General features: G+C 33.8%; 1 protein-coding gene across 1 annotated transcript in view; it reads left to right on the top strand.

Annotated features, from left to right (window-relative positions):
* Window positions 1-380: 380 nt before the first annotated feature.
* The window catches only part of LOC129000578 (maestro heat-like repeat-containing protein family member 1), a 45,270-nt gene continuing 20,854 nt past the window's right edge, over window positions 381-24,796 (top strand). The window contains exons 1-15 of the mRNA XM_054427539.1: window positions 381-506; window positions 2,722-2,867; window positions 5,252-5,455; window positions 6,353-6,542; window positions 7,327-7,499; window positions 8,239-8,469; window positions 9,436-9,514; window positions 12,809-12,996; window positions 13,968-14,084; window positions 15,725-15,923; window positions 16,809-16,997; window positions 19,679-19,776; window positions 20,851-21,039; window positions 24,177-24,320; window positions 24,621-24,752. Of these exons, the coding sequence (XP_054283514.1) occupies window positions 437-506; window positions 2,722-2,867; window positions 5,252-5,455; window positions 6,353-6,542; window positions 7,327-7,499; window positions 8,239-8,469; window positions 9,436-9,514; window positions 12,809-12,996; window positions 13,968-14,084; window positions 15,725-15,923; window positions 16,809-16,997; window positions 19,679-19,776; window positions 20,851-21,039; window positions 24,177-24,320; window positions 24,621-24,752 (2,349 nt within the window). The 5' untranslated portion in view covers window positions 381-436. The remainder of the gene's footprint in view (window positions 507-2,721; window positions 2,868-5,251; window positions 5,456-6,352; window positions 6,543-7,326; window positions 7,500-8,238; window positions 8,470-9,435; window positions 9,515-12,808; window positions 12,997-13,967; window positions 14,085-15,724; window positions 15,924-16,808; window positions 16,998-19,678; window positions 19,777-20,850; window positions 21,040-24,176; window positions 24,321-24,620; window positions 24,753-24,796) is intronic.

Here is a 24,796-nt window from a genome sequence, read left to right on the forward strand (position 1 = left end):
TCCAATCAGCCAAATAGAAATTTGCTTAGTCTGCAGGTGTGCTACAGCTGGGATGTTTTACTGTCGTACTAGTTTTAGTTTACCTTTGCTTTTGTGTTATTGTTTAAAACTTATTTTTTGTAATAGCTTTACTTGTTACTCAAAGATTGTAATTGTTTACACTTTATTTGATACACTCATACTCACATGAGAATGAGTGTTTCTTATATCAGTTATTACAAATACGCTCAGTACTTGTTCAAAGAAACCTTTGTGCTAGAAATCAAAACAATTGCAGCAAGCCTGCCTGTGACAGCATGTAGAAGGTAGTAAGGCCGATGAGGCATTGATTGCAAACTGAAGATAACGCTTGGCCTGCTGCTACTGTTAGATAACAGAAGGTTTTGCTAGTGAAGATGTGATTTCTCATTGAAAATTCCATTTATACAAAATCAAAATGCTCAGCCATTTAAATTATTTAGTTACTCTTATGTCAAATCGAGTCATAATCGTACCACAACTTGAATGTGAGTATTAAGTGAATCATTGGAAATAAGTAAATTTTACTTTTAGGGAATAACCTAGTTAAAAATTCACCAGAAGAGTTTTGTTGCTTACTAATATAAATTCCAACAAATGTTAACAAGATAAAATAATTGTTTGTTTTATTACAAAATACATTTATTTTTTGAGTTAATTCTAAATCTAAGTACTGTATACTGTAAATGTTTGGTTCACATGTTAAATGAATGTATGAAATTAAAATCCTTTATTTTAACAGTCAAAGTTAAGTGCCATGTAACATGTCCCTTTCAAACACTTAACCTGCATACACAAACTAAACTTTTCTCAATAAAAAAAATACTCTTAAAAAGTTAGTAATTAAGTAAGCACACTAATATATTGTAGCCTACAATTAAAGAATTTTTATATTTGTAAGGCATTTTCTTCGTGCATTATGGTAATTTAAATAGTATACTTCATTAAAAAAATAGAAAGTGAGTCATTACATATTTGAGACCATGTTTGAAGTGCGAGATTTATCGAACACTTTAAATGGTCGAGAATGTGTATAGACTTACTTTTACTTGTGTTTTGAACGTTACTTTTCGCTACACTACAAAAAATTAATTATTTTCTTCAAAACTCATTGAATTATTAGGTTATGCCTTCAATCAAAAGTTAATATTTACTTTAGTTGTTGAAAATTAAAACAGTTGATAAATAAATAACAAAATAACAAATATTTGCTACTTTACGTCGGCAAAATATAAAAAATAGTAAAAATTACTTTTTCCTACAGTCACCCGACAAAGTTGGCTTCCTTGTACTGTTTATAGTACAGAAAGCTGCTAATTGCTGCATATTTATACTTTGCCGTACGGTTTATACTTTGCCGCACATCAGGATTCCAACGAAACAACACAAAACGGTGTGGTTCTATTATGCACGTAATCCGTGTACGCTTGGAAATAGGTTGGCAACACTTAAAGATAATAATACTATGAGCAGCTGAATGGACTATTATAACTACGATTTAACCTGTCATTTTGTGTTTATAGTTTCGGTATTTCTGAACTTTCTGGAGTTTTCTTTTAAACGTTTTTAAAACATTCCTACGATCTTAATAAACAAGAAAATACCTTTAAAGCATTTTTTTAGAAATCCACTTCAACCACTTCAAACCATTTAAACCACTTCAAATTACAAAAACATACGGAACTATATTCTCAAAACGCGGAGCACATTTCTTGCCGAGGAAAAATAGCGGAGTGATACGGACCGGGTACTACTTTCTCTAGGGCACCTATTTGTGTTGCCAGCTGAACCTAAAAACGTGTTGTATAGTGTTTGAAAGACTAATTATTTATATGCTTTATAGTGACTGTAGGAAAAATATAATGTGTAACACGAGTGTAAAAGGCCTTTGCTGCACTCGAGATCATTCCATCATTAACATTTCTCTTGTGTGCAGCAAAGTGCCACTTTGCCCACTAGTTACACAAATAACTATTGCATAGTAAACATCCTTTTGCCGTAGTAAACAATGTAATGATAAATTTTCACAGGTGATAAACATGCAACGAAAACAGGTCATTTCACAGTAGTGTAGCAAAAATAGTTGTTTACTCGACTGTGTTTTTATTAAAATAAAATAAAAATGTTGGTAATTTTTCTTTTAAAATGTAAATCTGCTTTTGAAACATATTGGTACAGCAACTTTAAGCAACAAACAACAGGGTTTTAGTAACTTAGCTCCGGTTCAACATTTGAATAAAAAATAGCATGTCACAAACATTGGTAATAGGACATGTAATCAATTAGTCTATTGAAGTATGAATTACATAAAATAGTGGGCCCACCACCAATGACTAGGTACTAGGAAGCAATTTTTGAAAAGGAATAGAGTTCAGCTAGGTTAACTGAAAAAATGAGAGTGTGGGGGCTAATAAATATACACAATAAAATAACATAAAATATTACATTACTCTATCTATTGTGTATCTAGCCTCTGGACACTAATTTTCTTAGGTAAGCTCAGAGCTGAACTATATTCCTTTAAAAAAAATCCTTTCTAGCCTGTCGGCTTTCCTTCTCAATACAACCTTCGGTACTAGAAAGCTCTTTACCTAGAACCCTTTTCAGGCGGAAGACCAATCACCTTTGTTTTAAGTGACAAGAGACTCATGTCAACAAATTTGGTGTAGTTGAATAGTTGAAAAACATTTTTTACTGTTTCAGTGACAATCAACACTCTCTTAGACGCAGCCGGAGACAAAGATGAAAGTGTGCGAGACTCTGTGTCTTCGTCACTACGCAGACTCGCCAAGAAGTACGCAGTTCACGTACTTCAAAGTGCAGTCGCCTACCGTCAGAAGAACCCAAAGGTAAAATTATTTGTCAATAAACTTATTTTTAGATTCTGAAACGCTCATATGTTCTTATTGTGAAATTTTACTGCTATTGATTATGAGTAAACTCTAGTTATACAGTTTCCTTTCCTAGGTATGAGTTGAGACTGACTAGTGGGTTGTGGGAAAAGATTAAACATTTTCCAAGTGTTGTTAAGAAAAATGAAAATGTTAGAAATTGTAAAAAATTTCAACATACCTCTCTGACAACTGTTAATTCTTCTTGCTACAAAACAATAGAACCTTTTCTAAATAATATAGCAACATACATTTAAAACAAACTGTGAACAGTTGCAGATTTGAGAAATTAGAACAACTAGTTGTTTAGAACTAGAAATACTTTTTCTTACAGTTTAGTGCTAGTGTAATAGAGGAAGTAAAATTTACAATTATGTAGCCTACTTGTGCTGGAAGGCATCCTCCACTTTGTATAATGAAAACAATTATAGGGCCTAGTCATAATAGCTATTAAGGTTTTCTAATACATAAGTTGCAATAAATGCAAGGTGGATGCGAGTTAAAAAAAATATAAAAATTATGAAAACGCTGATTAAGAATAAACAATTTCTTTTTAGTTTTCACATGTTTTCTATAGTTTACCTTGTACAAAGAGGTTTGATGTTCAAATAATTAAGTACAATAGCTTAAGCTTAGTAATTTTTACAAAGTTGCGAGTAACTTTCTAGGCCTGTTGTTTTATACCCTGCAATTGTTTTGGTGTGTAGTAATGCTTTTTTTATTTAGAAGATAGATTAAATGTAATTAAAATAATAAACATGAAATGATCACGACATTTCAGTGGGCAATTAGCCCATTGGGGTTATTTTAGGAGTTTTTCCTGCAAAATTTAATTTTCTCTTTAATAGTAAATAATAATTTATAAAAAACCAATTATATAATCGTCACTACGTAAATCAAGATAAAATTTGGTCCATAATAATAATAGGAAAGAGAATGTTTTCATCCAGAGAATACTGTATAAAACACCAGACAATATTACAGCTCAGTATCAACTACTAAGCTTTATCTAAACTGCACAATCAATAGGTTATCTATTGTTGACTGAGTCATAATTTAATGACTTAAGTTGAATGGTAATTAAATATCTTATCAAACACAATTGGTATGTTGTATGTACTTCCTAATATACCTGCATTATATTTTGTATTTTTCCTTACAATTTTAGGTTATATAATACTGACTCAAGTTGTAAAACAATGTGTAGTTTTAAGAAAGTTCATAAAAACTAAAAATTTATGGACACAGGTCTGTAAATGATATGTTTCTCAACACTTTAAATATTTTATGTAAAAACTAGGGATGGACGGGATTGAATTTTTAGTTCGGGACGGGATTTTTATTTCCTTCCCGATTTTCGGGACGGGACGAGACGGGATTTTTTTCTGTGCATAAAAAGAAAGTACTGTATTGCAGTTACCAAAAAAGACATACAAAATCAATTTTTACCATTTGTGGCACTGATCTATAAAAACAAAAAAATGGGTAACAATTTACAGGTACCTATAGAAACTTGTGACTCGCGGGTCACGGGGTGATCGTCTGTACGACTCACGGTCACGGCGCGATCGTCGTCATGACTCGCGGTCACAGCCCGATCGTCGTTATGACTCGCGGTCACGGTGCGATCGTCGGTCCAATAATCGCGGCCACGGCGCGATCGTCGTTATGACTCCGCGGTCACGGCGTAATCGTCGAAATGACTTCGTCCCCTGCGTTCACGGACCTATCGCTCGCAATAATGGCGTTATCAGCACTCGCGAAGCGGAAAAATCGCCGACGATCGGACCAAATCCCGTCCCGAAAAATTCCCGAGTCAAATGTAATCCCGTCCCGATAATCGGGAATATTTTTTTCCCGATAAATTCCCGAAATTTCGGGACCCGTCCATCCCTAGTAAAAACTACAGAATACTCAATTAACAAAAACTTGTAATACAAGCTAAGAGTTTTGTTTGTTTTTATTTATTTTTTTACCTAAAAAACCTTAGCATGTGAAAACGTGATTCTTTGCCTTTGCTCTAGGGCCTACAATAAGATTGATATTTCTTTCATAAAAATATATATAGATTTTGGAGTAAACTATAAATCATCACCTACACAGAAAATAAGCTTAAATTGTTTGAAATACAATTACAACATATTTACACAACAAAACTCTATTTCATAGTGGCACATTTTTAATTAGCTGTAAAAATTCTCATAAACTGTCACAAACTGTTGTCTTGTTGCTGTCTAGATTAAGCCAACTCTTTATTAATGGGGATTTACCGGTACATAACACATTTCACCAGCTAACCCACCAGGGATATAAATTGCTTTAACACAACGCTCTTCTTCCAGCTGAACTCCGTTCACTTGGCCACCATCTTGACAACTATGGAGCGGATTTGTGACGAACAGACTGACGATATTGACGAGCTAACGGTGAAACAGCTGGTGACTTATTGTGTAGACGAGATGACCAAATGTTCTGAGTATCTTCCCAACATACAGTTCCCCGTGTCCAACATGCTAGTGTCCTTGGGACAGAAGCATTGTTCCGATGTAAGTGTTGTAGAACAAACATCTTCAAAGGGATCATTTTTAGAGGACGGTAGATTTTTGTACTAGACCAATATTTAAGCTCATGTGGTTTTTGTATTACAGTTCTTGGTAGTTCCATTCTTTGTAGCCCTTACAAAATCAGATTAACAATACAATTGTTGTGATCTTCATGTCCGCTAGTTTTTTAAGTATTGCCTATTCACCCAAACTCCAATATTCGGAATGTAATCAAAACAATATTTAGCTGCCAGATGTGGCTGGTTTGTATTGAGAACATAATCTGTCCAACTTTAAAGTTTTTAATTAGTATCATTAACTTTGATAGTGTTATAGACAAAAAAGTTGATCTTGAAATGCCCTTTGAATGTGCAAAGCTACAAAATGTATTGTTTGAGTCGGGAAATATTATACTACAAACTGTTCAGAAAGCTTACCTGAACAAATTAAATACCGGATTCCAGGAGCTTAGAGATACACAATAAGTTAAAGGTGGTAAACCTGTGTGACCTTTAATTGTGTTTGTACCCCCTGAACTCAAACGTAACATTCTCAGGTAAATTAGCTGAAGTCTACCCCTTGGTAAAAAATCTCCCAATCAGCCATTTGGCTTTTTTTTTAATCTATACTGTTTAGTGTTTAGAAAGTAACTGATGCCAGGTAAGGCTGTAGAGATGTAACTTAAACTGTCATTTGAGTCAGTCTAACTAAGAAGCATCATGTCTGAAGCAAAGTATAAAATAATTAATGGTATCAGCAAACTGACACATACTTTCTCCCATTATCTTGTCAAAACTGTTATAATAGAAAATCGGTAGAAGCTAAAAAAAACTAATAAATTTGTAATTCTTAACTACACGAATCCTCATAAAACACTAATCTGAAGTGTTTTGTGGTCAGGTTATTTCAGGGCTGATTCAAAAGCTAGAGGCCAACACTGTGCCACACTACACAGTAATGCACACGATGGCCAACCTCGCCTCAGCAAATATCCCTGAGTTTGTGCCCTTCATCAAGTCAGTCCTTGACCTCATGCTCCCACTGCTGCCAACCATCCGCAACGACCCCATCAGACAAGTCTTCTCTTTTGGTACGTAAACACCTGAACTGCTTTTACTGAAACGACAATTACCAACTTGACAAAATATATGAGTTCTCTTGCAGGGTCTTGACGTTAAATGAAAGGGTTTTTAGTTAGCTTGGATTGCTACACCAAGGTGTGTATTTTAAGGCAAAGATAACTGAAGGTTGAGTTGTGAATGGGTATAATGAACGATTTTTTACTGTCTACGCAGGTGTTTAGCTAGACTAGTTATTCAAAGCCTGTTGATTAATGACTGCTAGATCCAATTTGAAACCGTAACGAAACAACTTATTTTTCGGTATTTTGGTAAATATCTTCTTGGTTAAAATATACTTCCACTTGAAACTTAATCAAACTAGAATGATTAGATAAAAACAATGATTTCTCTATTTAATATGTATAAGGGTATAAAGAAGATTAATTCTCTCAGACAAGAAAATATACCTCTCTTTCATAGAGCACTTTCCTCCTTAAAAATATCAATCAATAACTATATAACAAAAGAAATATAAGACAACAATAGGTTTTTACATACCTCCGTCAAATAGTCCAACGAGTAATATTGCTCAGCTTACATGTTTCGTTGCGAAGACAACATTTTTAAAGCTTGCAACTTTGTAAGCTGATGAGCTATATTAATCGTTAGACTATTTGGCGGAGGTATGAAAAACCCTATTATTGTCTTAACAATATAGTGCAGGGGCCAGAAACATAAATTTTGAAAGAAATATTTTTAAAAATATATTTTTTTGTAAATCCCACATATTTCTAATGTTTTAAATGTCCCCAGCTCTTGGAAGGTTCAGTGAGGCAGTGTTAGAGTACTTGAGCACTGAGAAACTTAAAGAGGATGGACAATTAGGAGACATAGTTCCAAGTGTCACAAGAGAAGCATTCACTGACGGGATCACTGCGGCCTATGAGATACTGCTGACATCATGGTTACAGGCCAAAGAGTCTAAGGTGAGAATTAGAGGAATGTTCTTTGTTAATAAATAAGTACAGGGGGACAGAGCCATGGCTCGGTATGGAAACTTGCGTTATCTTTATAACTCATTTCAGCTTTTATTATTTAAGTTTCAGTGGAATTTAATTTTATTATGATGGATTTGTGAAAAATCCTTGCTTTACTGGCCACTGTCCCCCATCCATTGGTCTTATGTGATCGTTGGTGTAACCTACACTGGTTGTACAACCAGTTTTTGTCTGTGGATAAATCAACCTCAATTTTCGCTTGGGCAGAGACTTTTAATTCAAGTGGTGGTTGATTCGTGGTCTGTTAAGATTTTGTCTACCGTATGAGCTAAAAACTAAATTAACAAGGAGCATTCCAGCTGACCAATTGATTCAGGAGTGTGTTTTATGTTTAAAGTGTAATGGTGAACAAAAATAAAAAGCAATTGCGCAAGGTAAAAAAATATAAGTTTCCGGGTTTTGGTAAAACAAAACTGTTGTCTCTTAAACAGTTCTAAAACGTCATCTTTCTATCATAGTACATGCTACGCACAATCTCTTACTCACAACTATACTATTTTATTGGGCCAGAGTGTCATTGTGCTATATATATATATACATATGGATTTTTAAGCAGACTGTAAAATGGTATCAATTAGTTAGTTTTATTTTTAGTTATAAAATACCAGATTTATCTCAAGATACAAACTTTTTTATTTATGTTTTAATGTAGTATTTCAAATTTCAGATCACAGAGAATGTGATTATTGCTGTCGGACCGATGTTTCCCCTGGTGTGTGAAGACAAACAACCGGAGTACGCGACCAAGACAATAACAGTGTTGTTGAACATGTACAAACGGAGTCAATCTAGCAACCACTTCCCTATCACTCAGTGTTTGGCTTCTATCTTACAAGCTGCTCCTTCTCAAGCTATAGAACCTCTCTACGATCAGCTGATATCAGTGCTCGGACATATGGTTTGTTCAGAATTTATTTCCATTAAGTACAATATTATTATTTATATTTACAGTTTTTATACCTTATGTTAAATTTAATGAATCTTTTGTAAACCTTAATTGTCTCTCGTAGACTACTGAACCATGTGTTGATCTAAAGGCATTGAAGTACTGTTATGGTGCAAGTCCGAAGGCAAGCCAGTAGTGACTAAAATGATTCAATGATGAGAGAAAAGCAGACGACTGATCTCAAACCAGCTTCACCAAACCAAAATTCTACTTTTGAGCTACCAAAACTAAAAAAAATTCTAATTTCTTATAATAATTGGATGCTCTCATGTTTATCTTACGAAATACACTTTGTGTAAAAGACAACTAAGTCATTTCACAATTACGATTAATCGTGTTACATGTAAGATAACGGGAGAGCTAATCAAAGATAAATAACATTTGGGGGAAGGGGACGAAGGGGTACAAATAAATATGTTTGAACTACAGTACATAGTGATGAAACGGGAGTGTTGTGCGGTAAGGGGACACTGAAGGATAGAAGGAGTTATCATCAAGTAGTAGGCCCACATTCTAAAGTGTTTATTAAATCAGATTGAACGATGCAATAAATACATCTGAATTTCCAAAAGAGCACTCTTAAGTTAAAGATAACCAAGAAATTTTATGATTACACTTTCAAATTTGTGTAGGTAAGTTATATTTTATTATGTAATTTTGCCTAGCTAACCCATGATGTCTAAATATTGATTACCAAATAGAGAGGAGTTAAGTTCAATAAAGCTGTGGATACTATGCACAGCAACACTTAGATCTAGAGATCTTTTTCTTCCCTGTATTTACTAGCATTTCATCAAAACACATCAAATATAATAATTTTGCCCAGTAATTTTCTCAATTAATAAATACCGTAGTTTCCCCTTTAAACTAAAAACAACAAAATACATTTCTTGATTAATATTAGTTGTGTTTGTTTAGGTTGTTGTTAGTCCAGACTACACAAATCCACAAACAGTGAAAAATCACAGTGAAGTCCTCAGGTGCTACGACAAGTTAGGTGAGTCAATATTACATCCTGTTTAAAAATTGAGTAACTTGAAAATGAGATAGTCAATAGTAGTGTATTTGTGTAATCATTTATAATCGTATGGTTTTGTTTTTTTAGATACGGTTATAAACATTGCTATTAAAAATTTAATGTGTTTTAGTAGTCCCGATAATGAACAAATACACAATTATCTGACATGTTTAGATAGTCAATTACTGACATAATATGTATACTATTCAATAACTCTTTTGTAAACCATTTGTCATAGTCCATCAATTAATGATGCTATCTAACAAGAGGTCAATGCCATAACCGTTGTTGTGTGTAACATGACCAGGTTTGAAAAAATTACAGGTGTCTCCTATATAGAAAACTTAACAGAAAAAGAGTCATTCATTACCAACAGATATGTTAACTTATATCAAGGTTAAATCAACGTAACTTTTATATATATTTTAATTTCCATGACATATTTATTATACTTTGTATATTTTTAACTAGGTATTCAATAAAGCATTGACAATTTTTAGAATTTATTCAGGCTTGATCTAGCTAACCTGGGAGGGTCAATCCATATCAAGTGATCCAGAAATAAAATAATTGGTTGCTTGACCATTTTTAAAATAAATAATAATTTTATCCAAGATACCTCTATCAATTCTGGGTTCAAAAGTGATTTTAATTTTTTTTTATCTCTTTTGTTACTTCTACGGCGGCCATTTTTGTTTTACGGAACACGCACATTTTTGCTCATGTAAGGGTTTGCATTAACTTGCACAACTCGGTAACCATGAACACTAGAGTGATGAAACAAAAAGCATTTTAATCTGGAAGAAACAGCCTAAATATTATGTTCAGTACATATTTATTGAAATGTGTATCAAAAACAGTTTTAAACCCATCTCAACATTTCATAAGAAAACAGAAAAATTTCAACTTTTGAAGGCGTATTACCATTGGAACGAATAAAATCTCAGACTTGATTTTTTTTGTGTGTGTAGCAACTCAGTAGAACTGTTTGTATTTCAAATATCAACCATGAGACTTAATTCCTTTAAAAGTTATCATTTTTCAAAAACTGAAATTTTTTGAAAAATTCAAATTTTGAGTCTCAATATCTTTGTTGGGACAAAGTTTAAAAATCTGAAATGTTTACCAAAAACCCCTCTTATGGTTGTTATACTGCTGTATGAATTTCATCTTTGAGATTTACTTTTAAGCTAAGTTACAGTATCATGAAAATCGCAAAAACCCCATAAGCTCGGCCAACGCGGCTAGTACTGTAGGTAGCTTAAAAGTTAAAAATTAATTTATAGGTGTAGGTAATTATTTTATTTAATGTAAACTTATCTTAATGTACATTTCAAAAATCCAAAACAGATTTTTAACTTAAACTTTGTACCCAAAGTACAAATTAGGCCTATGTGTACCGCTTAGGTACTAAAAAAAATAAATAAAATCCTGCTAAATTTTAAGTTTTATTCATCATTTAACTTAAATAAAACCTAGTTAATTCTATTTATATTGAGGTCTTAAAATTTATTTTCCATTTAGATTTAATGTACCGTAACCTGTATATAACACAAATCAATAAAGTGTTTATCGTGGTATTTTGAAAAAAAATAACTCATATTCCGTGGGAACTGATACAATCTCCAGTACCTACAGGAAGTCGTAAATGAGTCACAAAACAGTTTTTCTTAACAAAATAATTCATTTTTATAACAGATGAAGAAATCACTCAACACCACAACAACAAACTCCTGGACCGATTTGAGAACTGTTTAAAGATTACTGGAACAAGAAGCTTCCGTTGTTTTATTCCTGTACCGGACAGTAGTAATGTTAGGTGCTTCGTAACCTCACTAGCAACTGAAAGCTGTAAAAATTACACTTCATACCAAAGACTCTATTGCATTTGTGTATGACAGTGGTGGGTGGCAGAGGTGATTGACATCAGTTATCAAAATAAAGATCCAGCAGGACCAACAACCAACCGCCTTTAAAACAAATTAGAAAGACCAAGCTTGGGTGCCTATAAACAAAGTTTTGAGAAAATAAAATCTCTTTTAACTGACAAAAACCACTGAAAGGACAAACCCAAACTGAATAAAGAAACATCCAAACTTCCTAATTAGCATGATCAAAGCAGAACAAAAAACACTAACAAGTAAAAAAAGTTGTATACTTTAAGAACTTGTCTTTCAAACAGCTTTTGTATGTGAAATTTCTAATATTCTTTATTAAAATGAAAGTGGTTCAATAAATTAATAAATGAGTTCAAAATATTTAGGCCTATTGAAAAAAAGGTGTAAACCTGAATTAAAATAATGTGATAAAAAGTTTTTTTTTATTTCACATAAGACAAGAAATTTGCAAGAAAAGGCTATACATTACTTTAAAGTAAGTTAGGTAAGTTTACATTAAATAAAATAATTACCTACACCTATAAATTAATTTTTAACTTTTAAGCTACCTACAGTACTAGCCGCGTTGGCCGAGCTTATGGGGTTTTTGCGATTTTCATGATACTGTAACTTAGCTTAAAAGTAAATCTCAAAGATGAAATTCATACAGCAGTATAACAACCATAAGAGGGGTTTTTGGTAAACATTTCAGATTTTTAAACTTTGTCCCAACAAAGATATTGAGACTCAAAATTTGAATTTTTCAAAAAATTTCAGTTTTTGAAAAATGATAACTTTTAAAGGAATTAAGTCTCATGGTTGATATTTGAAATACAAACAGTTCTACTGAGTTGCTACACACACAAAAAAAATCAAGTCTGAGATTTTATTCGTTCCAATGGTAATACGCCTTCAAAAGTTGAAATTTTTCTGTTTTCTTATGAAATGTTGAGATGGGTTTAAAACTGTTTTTGATACACATTTCAATAAATATGTACTGAACATAATATTTAGGCTGTTTCTTCCAGATTAAAATGCTTTTTGTTTCATCACTCTAGTGTTCATGGTTACCGAGTTGTGCAAGTTAACGCAAACCCTTACATGAGCAAAAATTTGCGTGTTCCTCAAAACAAAAATGGCCGCCGTAGGAGTAACAAAATAGATAAAAAAATTTTAAAATAACTCTTGAACCCAGAATTGATAAAGGCATCTAGGATAAAAATATTATTTATTTTAAAAATGGTCAAGCAACCCCTGTTGGATCACTTGATATGGATAGACCCGGGATTAAAAGGTGCTAACTCCAACCACTCTGACATCAACTAGTTTGTTAAAAATTGTCTAACACCATATTTCTTTTTAAATGTTTTTTACATATTGCTCATTGATTTTCCAGGTGGTCATTTCCCTCAGCGTACAGCTGATTTGCTAGTTCGGCAGCTCAGTTCCGGCTCAGAAAAAGAGAGGGTAGAGGCGTTGATTGTTGCGGCTCATCTTTTGTCGGGCTCGGAGAACGTGTTACAACCGAGAGTGCAAGATATAACTGCTGCACTTAGACTGCTACTAACTTGCAACTCTGTCAGGGTAAAGAACGCTAAACTTTTACGTGTAATATAGCTTTTATTCAACAAGAATAGTTAAAAAGGTTTCAATAAATCCTAACCTTTGTCAAATAAATTGCTAAAATAAAATTGAGATGAAAGATATTGTTGTAGCTATTAAATTTTGTCACACATAAAGGCCTATAGTGAATCAGAAGACATAAGCAAGGGCTGCCTGTGAATTTGCTAGGTTGCTTAAAAAATGTTGTTGGAGTGAACTAAATGAATTTGGGAAAATAAGAACTTGTTTGGAACTAGAAATAAAAAAGAATCAAAGTATGTAATTAATAGACTCAATTGTTGTATTCATATGTATACGGTAACACAATTTTCAAAAAGTAACTGTTCAATGTGGTATTGCAGTCATTGAGGGAAAATGTACAATTTTACATATTGAATATGGTTTCAACATTTCCTAAACATCAAGTAAGTACTGACTTAACCATGGGCAGCGGCACTTTGGTGTTGTTTTTCTAAGACCACCTTGTTGCAGCTTTGTGGAGCACATTTTTTTTAAACCTAGAAGAAAAAAACTATTTGTTTTTGGGACATGTTTTTGATATTAAAAATGTATTGGTGTTGATCATAACAGCAACTTTGTTGTATGTATTAAACTAATTGTAGCTTGTTGGGAATTTGTTATCTTTTACTGACCACTATAAGAGAGAAAAAATGAATTTAGGAGATGTGTAAGGAATTAATTTACCATTGTGATTAACCAAAACGAAATCTGTCATAAAAGTCCTGTAATTTTTATCCTGTAATAGTTAGTGGCGATTAATCATTTAAATATCTCTAGGTCTTGACAATCTGAAACCTTTACACCTTTACAATCTGAAACTCCAAGTCCATCACAATATTGCCCTTTTAGGAAGACTCAAATTTTTGTCAATGCCAAATAAAATTTGTTTAACTGTTCCTTAACTTAGTTAATTTGAAAGTTGTTTTCCTCAGATCAAGAAAGCACTTTTGAAGACTATAGTGTCTCTAGCATGCCGTGGAAATGCTGAAGATGGCTCAGACTTTGTAGAATTCCTCGTGAGACATTGCTGCCCAAATCCCAACTTCTCTGTGAGTATATTTTCATACCACTCTTACTTGAAGAGCCACAATATGTAGTGAAGTTAGTGGTAATTGACATGAAATTGTGGATAGGTGTAACACTTTTTTGATTATTCAAGAAAGTGCTAGCCGTCATGAATCTTTTGGACACTAATTAGCCTTCCTAGCTAATTAAACATCAAAACATGTAAAAGAAGAAATTTAATTAATGTTTAGGCATCCATTTTAGAAGGTAACTTAGTAGTATAAACAGTCTATAAAATCTTAGTTTTGTGGTGCAGGTACAGCTAGTACTGTATGATATACAGTAATACACGATTCATCACACGGGCTGAAAGTGTCTTTTTGACCCTAGCTATTTTACCATCCTCAGTTCACCTCTGTCGTAAAACTAGAATTTGTGACAAAAAGAGTCACTGTAGGCCTTAGCGTTGAAATATACTAATGATGTGTCAGTCACAATTTTAATCGGTTCAGTTTCAGTTACATTTGTGTTGTTTTATTGGTTGTCTTTTTAAAACATTTTCGGTTTTAAATGAATTAAATTGCAACAAATTATTAAGGTTTGCTGTTGGTGATGGTAGATTTATGTTGTTACAGAAACTATTGCAGTTAAAACTTTAATTTCACTAAATATTGATGAAAAATTAATGCAATAAGCCTTAAAGTTATTATTACAGTATCCCTTAACACTCATCATTACTACAATATTTAATGTTTCAACCCATTTCTTGTATGGCTGCTGATAGAAAAGCAGTATTTGGTTTTGCTATCCATAAATTTGGTTTAGAGTGCATTGAACACCCCCCGCCATTGCGAAGACATAACCACTCACTGTCCCCAACGATCGCAGAAATATCTTAAAACATCTTCCACGATAAAGAAGACTTGATCGTCACAAGCAATAATTGAAAAATCTTGAAAATTCACCCTGATCGTGACGATATCTTCAGCGATTGCGGCTAAAATATTGAACCCCTTTGATTGTGAAGACTTTCACAATCATAATCATCACATGCTATGACGGCCAAATCATGAATTTGTACAGTGGTGTTATTAACATGAACATCATTCAACAGTCGTGGCAAAATACTGAATATCCCTGGCGGCCATGTTGACATCATTGTCTTCTGTAATCACATCAATATCTCTCCTGGTCATATGGACGTCATGATCGTCATTCGTGATAACAACCAAATCTACTGCGGTTTTGTTAACCTTATCCTAGTCTTTCACGATCACAGCAAAATCCTGAATATATCACAATCTTCTTGACGTCATCATTGTTTTCCAGACCACGGCAAATTCCTGAATATATCACAGTCTTGTTAACGTCAACATTGTATTCCCCAATCATTGAAACATTATCTTTGTTTACTGTGACCGTAGCGAAAACGTAAATGTTTTGTGTGACATCATCGTTACCCGCAATTGCGGCTAAATCTTGTACGTCCCTAGTGACCGTGAAGGAGTAGCAATTGTATCACACGATCTCTGCAAAATTACTGTATGACTAGCTATAAACAGAACCTGACATTTTCCATGAAATCTCTGTTTTTTTCGTTTTTTATCTCAAGCCTGGTAAAACTGACAACCTACCTCAAAAACCAACTTATTTCTAAAATACTATTGCATATGTATTGTTGTAGGGGCCAGAATGGGAGGAGCTACGTGCCATGTGTTCCAGTACAGTGTATTTGCTGAGCACCACAGTGGCTGAGGTAGAGTCACTGCTGTGGTCTGTGCTGCTGAGGCTATTGCTGATACCAGAGTATGACCCTGCATGTGCCACTATGGCACGCTCTCTGGCACATTTGGCTGTCAAGCGAAACAATCAGATGGTTACAAGTTAGTGGAAACATTAATAAATATTTAGACGATAGCAAGGTGTCACTTTTTTGTGACTTGTTAAAATGTCTTTGCTCACAAATATAAGGATTGGATTTGTAAATATTTTTGGTTCTACTCCTCTTGACCCAGATGACCTTAATGTTATTTGTTTATTTCTAAGACATAAGGATTTTTTAAATTTCTCGTAAGGGAATGGTTTAAACCCCTACTTAACTTCGACGTTTTATTCATCGTTCATCGATAGTCTAAATATGAAAGGCGTCCAAATCCAGAATTAAAACTGTTTGGGGTTGAAGCAGTAGTATTCAGATTTGAAAACAAGTACTTAAAGTCTTCAGCTTACAGTTTAAATGTTGTTCAATTGTTCAAAATGACAAAAGATATAGGTCTAAATAAAAAAAAAGACATCTTAATTCCAAACATAATATTATGACATAATAATGCAAATAAATTACTGTTAAGTATCATATTCCAATGATTTGATTTAACAAATAACTTTTGAAGAAGTTGACATGACCCATATTTAAAAATTTCTAAAAGGTTCTAGTTATATTTTAACTCCTTTTTTCATTAATTACTGTTCTATTCATCGTAATGAATCGTAGTAACTGAAATATAACAGACAATACGTATAAATGGGCATATCCTCTTCGATTCTGGTTATACTCAGGTCTAGGCATCAACTAGGTCTTTCCATATTCTTCCATATCTCCATTCTACCACCATCCATCTGCCTCCATTTCTCCAATCTTCTCTTGTACATGCTTTACCTTACCTACAAACCATCTGTGTCTTCCTTAATCATTGTAAACAATAACTGTGTATTGTTACTTTATATGAATGCATTGTTACTTTTTACTGTATTGACAATTTCTCTTGTAGAGAACGGTGGTGGCATCCCCTCCCCCCCTGCGGTGTTCGCTCGGTGCCTCGCTCTACTTGGGAGTCCTCTCAACAACAACCGAGGGCCGTATTTGCTCAATTTTCTCCAGCACTACTGTCCCCACCTACAACCCTCTTTAGCCAAGATATGGGACCACAAGATTCCACAACTTGTTAACTACCTTGAAGGTAAGGTCATGCTTTTAATCTTTTGTCATAGCCATTTACTACTGTATCAAAATCATGTTATGTTATAATCCATCAAAAAGTACAAATAAAATAAAAATGATTCTACCAGTTTGAAAACCAACAATAAAACAGGACACTTAAATGGGCTGGTTCAGAGATCAAGACTCCCACAGAAAAGGGCAATTCCTTCATTACTTTTATAGTATAAGTCAGTCAATGAACATATATTTTAAATTTTTACCTCTTTATACGAATGTGTTACAAGTAACTATTTCGTGGCATCTCTCACTGTTGCTTATGTATATTCAGGTCAAGTTCTTAATAATCTACATTTTATGTAAAAGTTATTGTTGGAGAATCAAAAGGTGTTTGTGAAAAGTATTTAGTCATTATGTAATTCCTTGCTCTAACACTCACAAATAAAATTGACCTGCTTTTTGAGATTGAGCTTGCTTACACATAAAAATATAAATCATTAATGATGGAGCAATGAATTTAAAGGAATCCTGGTAAATGCATTTTTAATCATTGTTAGCCACTACATGATGTTTACACTAAATAAAAGTATATTCAAGTTTTATAAAAGTTTTTACTAAATAACTCGGTTAGAAATAAAAGTCGGTTGCAACAGCTGACTTATTTTGAACTGGTGACTGAAGGTATTTAAAACCATTATATTAGTTGCTAAATAAAAGGCTCAAATACCTTCATTTTGATATTTTTTGGAAGGCAAATGTTTCTGAAACTAAAGTTTAATTTTCAAGTTTAATAACAAAGTTTTTGTGAATCCTCTTCATCACTGAACTTGCAAAGAGTTGTTATAAACACGTAAATACGCACAAATACAAGAGCACAAAAAAATGTAACAACAATTTGGTCAAATAATACTAATAATGATTACGGACATGTTGTGTTGCTGGCACATGGTTGAGACATTACATATAGTAAATCTTTGTTTACAGTTTAAGCTCATGCATTAAAAATATATATATGGTTCTAACTAGAATCACTTTTTTCACCTTTTTAACCTTGTGTCATTTATTTACAACCTAACAAAGTTTATTATTAAGAGATTATTTGTTGAATAGGCGACTCGTCTGGGGCAAGATTTCACTTGGGTGAGTCTTGTGGTTGCGGATTGAGTGCAAATGCTTCCCTTGACCTGCTTTAACCTATATTATATCTTCGGTTCAGATTTCAGTTTTGTTTTTGGTTTTATTTATTGTTTACACACACCCTGGCATGAGAAGTTTTCCAGTCTAGCTGGAGGTTTGACTTTAGGATATTTTTTGAGAAATTTTGGACACACATTCTGGACAGAAGGGCGTAATGGCTGTTTTTGGTTTGTTTAGTGAATCACAATTGGAATTGCCTAAAAAAATAGTCTTGGTAAAAAAAACTAGACTACCCTGAAGTTTAAAAAATATGGAATGATTTGATGAAAAAAATTTGGATCACATAGTCTTTGCAGACGCAAAAATGCAATTATCCTAATTTTTGATTACTCTAATGTGGTATGGTCCCGATTTATTTGAATGATTGGAGCTATAATGTATTTAGAGAATATGTTTAGGTTGGTTAGAATAGTATTAGTATATGTAAAGGGTGTCCCAATAAGAACGCCGGATTTAAAATGTTAATAAACCATATATTTTCATGCTAAATTTACAATATGAAACATGAATCTTAAAGCATAGTATCTCCGATTAGTAATTGAGTATTATGTCTTGTAAGTGCCAACCTGCTGAATACTGAGAGGCCCGACATCTCTTGACAAAGTTTTCCATCACTTTTTCACACACTTCCTGTTGAATTCCATTAATGGCACGAATCATTTCCTCCTTCAAGTCTCGGATTGGTTGAGGATTATTGGCGAAAATAAGCAACTTTAAATATCCCCAGAATAAAACTGAGCCAATTTATTCGAACTTAGAAATCAATCTTCGGACAGATGGCTCATTTGGTGCATTGTCCCGGCCGTAAAAGCGCGCAGCTTCCGTACTTGTGGTGCACTTTATCTATGACCACGCGTTGATCCGTCGTGTAGCGATTCATGACTACAAATGGGACCTAATACTGATAACATAGCTGATAATTTGGGAATTTCTATTGAAATACAGATAAGAATAAGACGCTCCTCAAATCCGGCGTTCTTACTGGGACACCCTTTAGATTAGTATAGTAGACTATCTTTGCGAGAGGCTTTCTGTCCGGGATGAGATCATACAACGAAGGACACGTCATGGTGGGAGGCTTCACTTTCCAAGGGTCACCTTGGAATTGGGAAAGAAAAGTTTCTCATATTTCGGACCCACATTGTACAACAGACTACCCGAGAGCCTAAAAATTGTTGCATCCAACAATACATTTAAGATCAAGTTTAAAAAGTGTTTAATAGATGTAAATGTTTAGTTTTAAGTAAAGTAGTTCAATGACAAAAGTTGTTCTGAAAAACTGAGTTTTAAAATAATTTTTATCAATTAGCCCATCAACTGAGTTTTCACTCTGCCCAATGTGAAATTTAAGTTGTCAAAGTATAACTTTTGAATTATGTTGTACATTTTAATCTCTTGGAAATATGTTTAACTGGTGTAAAAATTTAGTAGGGGCTTTAGTGGGTTGGATGTTTAGTTTTCTGCAAATGTAATCTCTTCCATTGAAGATCCGCCTCGTAATGACAGTTTCAGAATGGTCGGAGTCGGAATGGGAGGCTCTAGTGTTGGAGTTTGTGTCTTCATCACTACAGACTGTAGTGGCGGCCGAGGAGTCTGAGGATTGGGTGAGTGAAATTTTTTTTAATTAGTTTGTATCAAAGAAGTAGCTATCACCTTTGGTATACTGACGTAGTCATCCCATCTATACAAATTTTATATACAAATGTATATACAAATCTTCAAGAAGAACTGTTAATATTGGAATTAATACTAATTTGAAATAACAACTTCGCCAATATTTCTGAATTTTTAATTTTTATGAGGCCTTCCGCCAGCTATGCTGGCATTATCAGACACATCACAAAATTACAAATGTTGTATAAAAAAACACAGATGAATGAATTACTCACAGAATGTGCTAGAGCACACAATTCAATTTTCTCCCTTTATTTTCAATGTTGTGATGGTTACCGTTACTCTAAGATGTCCCCTCAGTTTGGCTTAGTAAAAAAATGGGCTTTGCCAACAAAAATCCATTACATCAGCATACTGTGTCTCAATTAAACTATGTTCATTTTCATTCTAAAACTGCCTACAAAGTTAACATAGGACTCGAATGTATTGCTCTACCCATGGTCAACGGTAATACGATAATACATAGGTCATGGAGTCCTGGACCTTACACTTACTGTGTACTCATATGATTTCATAGGCACAATGATCCATAGGCACAACTTTAAAAAATTCTTCGATTTAGGTAAAATCTCCTTTGATCTAAATTACTAAGAAATTTTCAAATAGTTCAAAAATCTATTCATTATTAAAACTAGCTACTTCGTCTTCAAGCACCATTTAAAAAAATCTGTACGGTTCATTGAACTATTATTCTTATCATTCAGATTATCATAACTGTACTTGAAAATTGCTCTGCTACATTGTCTCCTGCTGTCCTTATGGAAAATAAATTAATTTGCTAAAAATTGCTTGTTTACATCTATTTTTTATTTTTTTACAAAACAAGGCAATAATATCTTTATTTGAAACTAAGATTTAAAGTCTAACCAAAACAACAATTGTTTGTGTGCCTTGTTGCAGTAAATTAAAGTAGTTACTCAACATTAGTTAGATGTTCTGTAATTGAAAAATGTTCATACTGTTCACTTATTATGTGAAACTAACAACATGATGTTGTTCTGCAGGTGATCCTAGTCGCAGGCCAACTGAGCGCACAGATACCTCTGTACCCTCCAAGTGCCACAGACGAGCGTGCCATGCTGCTCAAGTGTCTTGCGCTCGCTGCGTGTAACCTGTCAGACAGGCAGATAGTCAGCTCTCACTTGGATGTTATGTTGGCTCCCCTCAGAAACTACAGTCCGCACGACAGTAAGGTGATTCACCAGCAGGCTTATCTCAGCACATGCACAATAACTGTACAATTGTTGCAATAGTAAAAGTATTTTACTTGTACTGATGACATTTACAGCTTCGGGAGTACTTTTTATATATGTTTATATATGCACCATCTTGGTATTTTAAAAGTTTTTTTGTGAAAAACTTTCTAAACTCTGGTTTTGTTACGATCTTACGACTTTTTATTACAAACTCCGTTCGTGTTACTCTCCAACATAACCAATTGTTAGATCACATCTTTAATTGGTAGCCCAATGACAAATGGCATCTGGTTCCTAAATCGATCTCCTGTGAATCGACCCAGCATTCTTCAGATTTGAAGGCGAGCACAGTAAACATTCAGGCTACCCAGATAATTTTATTTCAATTTTAAAAGCTAGTTTGGTTAAAATAGCTGTTCTTGTGAGTGACAAACGTCATACAAAAGAGTAGCATGAATTTAGAAACAAATTATGATGAAAAAAGTAAAAATCATACAAAATGGATAAATATAATTTAATTAGACAACTTAATGTACTATTTCTTATCTATATAAATAAAATTAGAGTTTTGTCTGTACATTGCTCAGAATCATAAACTTTTAGGTTAGTTTTACGTGTTATACATTAAACAAACCGAAACAAGTCTCATCTAAATTTCTGTCTGTCTTCGTGTCTGTTACGGCCCAAGAGCCATTTTACGCGGCCTTCTCCTGAAAAACTAGAGTACCTTTCAAGATCCAAATAATTTTAATGTATTCACTGGATTGGCGAGATTGTCTTTAGCCATTAAAATATGGCGTCACTACTTTGTATATAAAACGACGGACGTTTAAAAACCCGACTTCGTGCGATTTTTGTCAAGTTTTCTCCCATTGTCCAATGTTCATCACTTAATCATCAATGAAATAACGAACAGCTGTTCAGATCAAGATTATATTTTCTAGCTGTCACTGATATGTTTACATTAAAGGTTATTTACAAATACCGCAAACATTTCCGATCACATTTTGAAAGCAAAATCCAAAACCAAGTGAGATTAAAAACTATTTTCCTTACATAAAGGATTTAATTAATCGCAAGTTCAATAATGTGTAAAATGAAATAGAGATTCTATGTGTATAAAATTGCTCTGAAGCTTTGATAACCGGGAAAAAGACCTTGAAACAGTGATGTATAGGGCTGGGAAACTTACGTTTATTAAATTTACGGCGTTTCAATGGCGGTTGTGTGAAGCGTAAAGTGAAAAATCATAACTGCAGAGGGTGATTGTAACAGAGGTTTACGGATGATGCTAAACTCGCTTTTCCAATATGTCACTTTCGGTTTCTACTGACCCCTATGTGCTACAATCGCTGGACCATACAGCCAATAGGCCAATAAGACTGTATCTTGGGTACATAGCCTACCCAATTATTCATAACAACCTATTCTACGACGATCCTTGATACTGGTACTTTTCCCTTGAATACATGGCCTAGGTACCTACTTAGGAAATCAAATTAAAAACTTAAAAAAAAACACAGCATTGTGTGATTTTGTTTACATTTCCTTCTACAGTAATATTAGCTACATATACCAAACATCGTTTAGAGAATACGTCATATTCTAAATAACAAAAAGCTGTTTGGATGAGATTGTTTGGTTCAAACTGTCACCAAAGTTTTTGTATATGTTTTGCTTTTTCTTTATATGTCATAATATTAGGTTTGGATATAATAGTTTTGCCAGCACGTCTGAAAATATGCAAACCAACTGCTGTTCTTTATATAATAAGGTTTCGACTTACTACTCCTATAAGATCCCCGTGCGTAGAACGGGCACACAGCTAGTAAATAATAAAATAGCCCTTTTATATGTCATTCAATATACAGGGTGAGTTTTAATTGTCCCCCCCCCCCAACTTTTTTCTACATTTTTTCAAATATCAATCCCAGACCACTTCCAAACATTGTTGGGTAGTAAGTACTTCATTTTGACAAGGTGGTCATTTCCGGCCGCCATATTGGATGCAAAATATTTTTTTAAAATGTAAAGGTGGGGTTGTGACCCATTATTTCGAACTAGATTTTTTACCCTGATTACAATGCCGCAAACTGTTTTTAAAAATCTTGATTCATTCTAAAGTTATGAGGCCTTTTTAAAACTTTATTTTTAGCCCATTTTAACATTGTGCATTTACAAACTAAGACCATAATCTCAAAATAGTGCTAGATAAAGATAAGTATACACTACCAGTTATTGTAAACCTATTTTCACTTATTTATGACTGATGTATTTTTTTCGGCCGCCATCTTGGTTCCGCCATTTTGAAATGGGATAAATTATTTTAAATATGAAGGGTGTGTTGTGACCCATCATTTTGAACTACTTTTTTAAGTTAAACTCAATGCTGCAATCCATTTTTGTTATCAAGTTTTGTTTATGAAACATTGCAATATTTTTGTTAAAAATGTTAATATTTCAAAATCAAAATATGAAAATGAAAAATTGACCATGGAATTGAGTTCAGCTTAAAAAAGTAGTCCGAAATGATGGGTCACAACCCCCCTTTTATATTTAAAATAATTTATCACATTTCAAAATGGCGGATCCAAGATGGCGGCCGAAAAAAATACATCATTCATAACCAAGTGGAAATAGGTTGGCAATGACTGGTAGTGTATACTTATCTTTATCTAGCACTATTTTGAGATTATGATCTTAGTTTGTACAAGCACAAAATTAAAATCGGCTAAAAATAAAGTTTTAAAAAGGCCTCATAACTTTAGAATGAATCAAAATTTTTAAAAACAGTTTGCGGCATTGTAATCAGGGTAAAAATCTAGTTCGAAATAATGGGTCACAACCCCACCTTTACATTTGAAAAAAATATTTTGCATCCAATTGGCGGATCCAAGATGGCGGCCGGAAATGACCACCTTGTCAAAATGAAGTACTTACTACCCAACAATGTTTGGAAGTGGTCTGGGATTGATATTTGAAAAAATGTAGAAAAAAGTTGGGGGGGGGGGACAATTAAAACTCACCCTGTATGTTTGAAATTCTGTTGTAAAAGTAAAGGTCTCTATTCAAAATGTGTTTATGTATGTGTCTACTATTATCGTAATAAAAACGCCCTAGGGTTTGCGTTGCAGGCTTGTGCTCGAGGCGTAGGGCTACTGTCTCGAGTACATCTCAGCTTGGTCCTCTCTAGGCTGGACTCTGTCTCACAAAGCGAGCTCAACCGACGATCGTCTCGCCTCCTCGGACTAATGAAAGACACCCGTGCAGATCTAGAGGTCAGTCTAAGATGAGTTCTTAAAGCTAACACAAATTTTGTGTTGATTTTTGTTTTAGTGTATGTGTTTGTAGTGACTCTTCACAACCTCATAGGTGAAGAGAATGTTTCAACTTGGTATCCTGCTTGAAAATCAACTTTTAGTTTAAAAACTATGATCATTTAACCGAAAACAGGTTTGTTTTTTCTGTACAACAGATACTTTGAACCTTTTATTTGTTAAATGCTAGGCAGAGGCTAACATTTAAAGCTACAGTACTTTCTAGTTTCTATCATTAACCAAACTGTAACTCCTGTGCAGGTGGAGCGAGCACGCATCACGCTGCTGCGATGTTACGCAGAGGTAGCGAATCAGGCTCCTCCTTCAGCTCTACTGCCTTGCCTGGAGGACGGCCTCATGAACTGGCTCATCAGTCAGCTTAACTTGACCAAGGTAAACATTGACTTAGGATACTGAATTAGACATTCCGTGTGTGT

This window comes from Macrosteles quadrilineatus, unplaced genomic scaffold (assembly GCF_028750875.1).
Source record: "Macrosteles quadrilineatus isolate MER2022 unplaced genomic scaffold, UCM_ALF_1.0 Scaffold_8__2_contigs__length_117827958, whole genome shotgun sequence".
Taxonomy (NCBI): Eukaryota; Metazoa; Arthropoda; class Insecta; order Hemiptera; family Cicadellidae; genus Macrosteles; species Macrosteles quadrilineatus.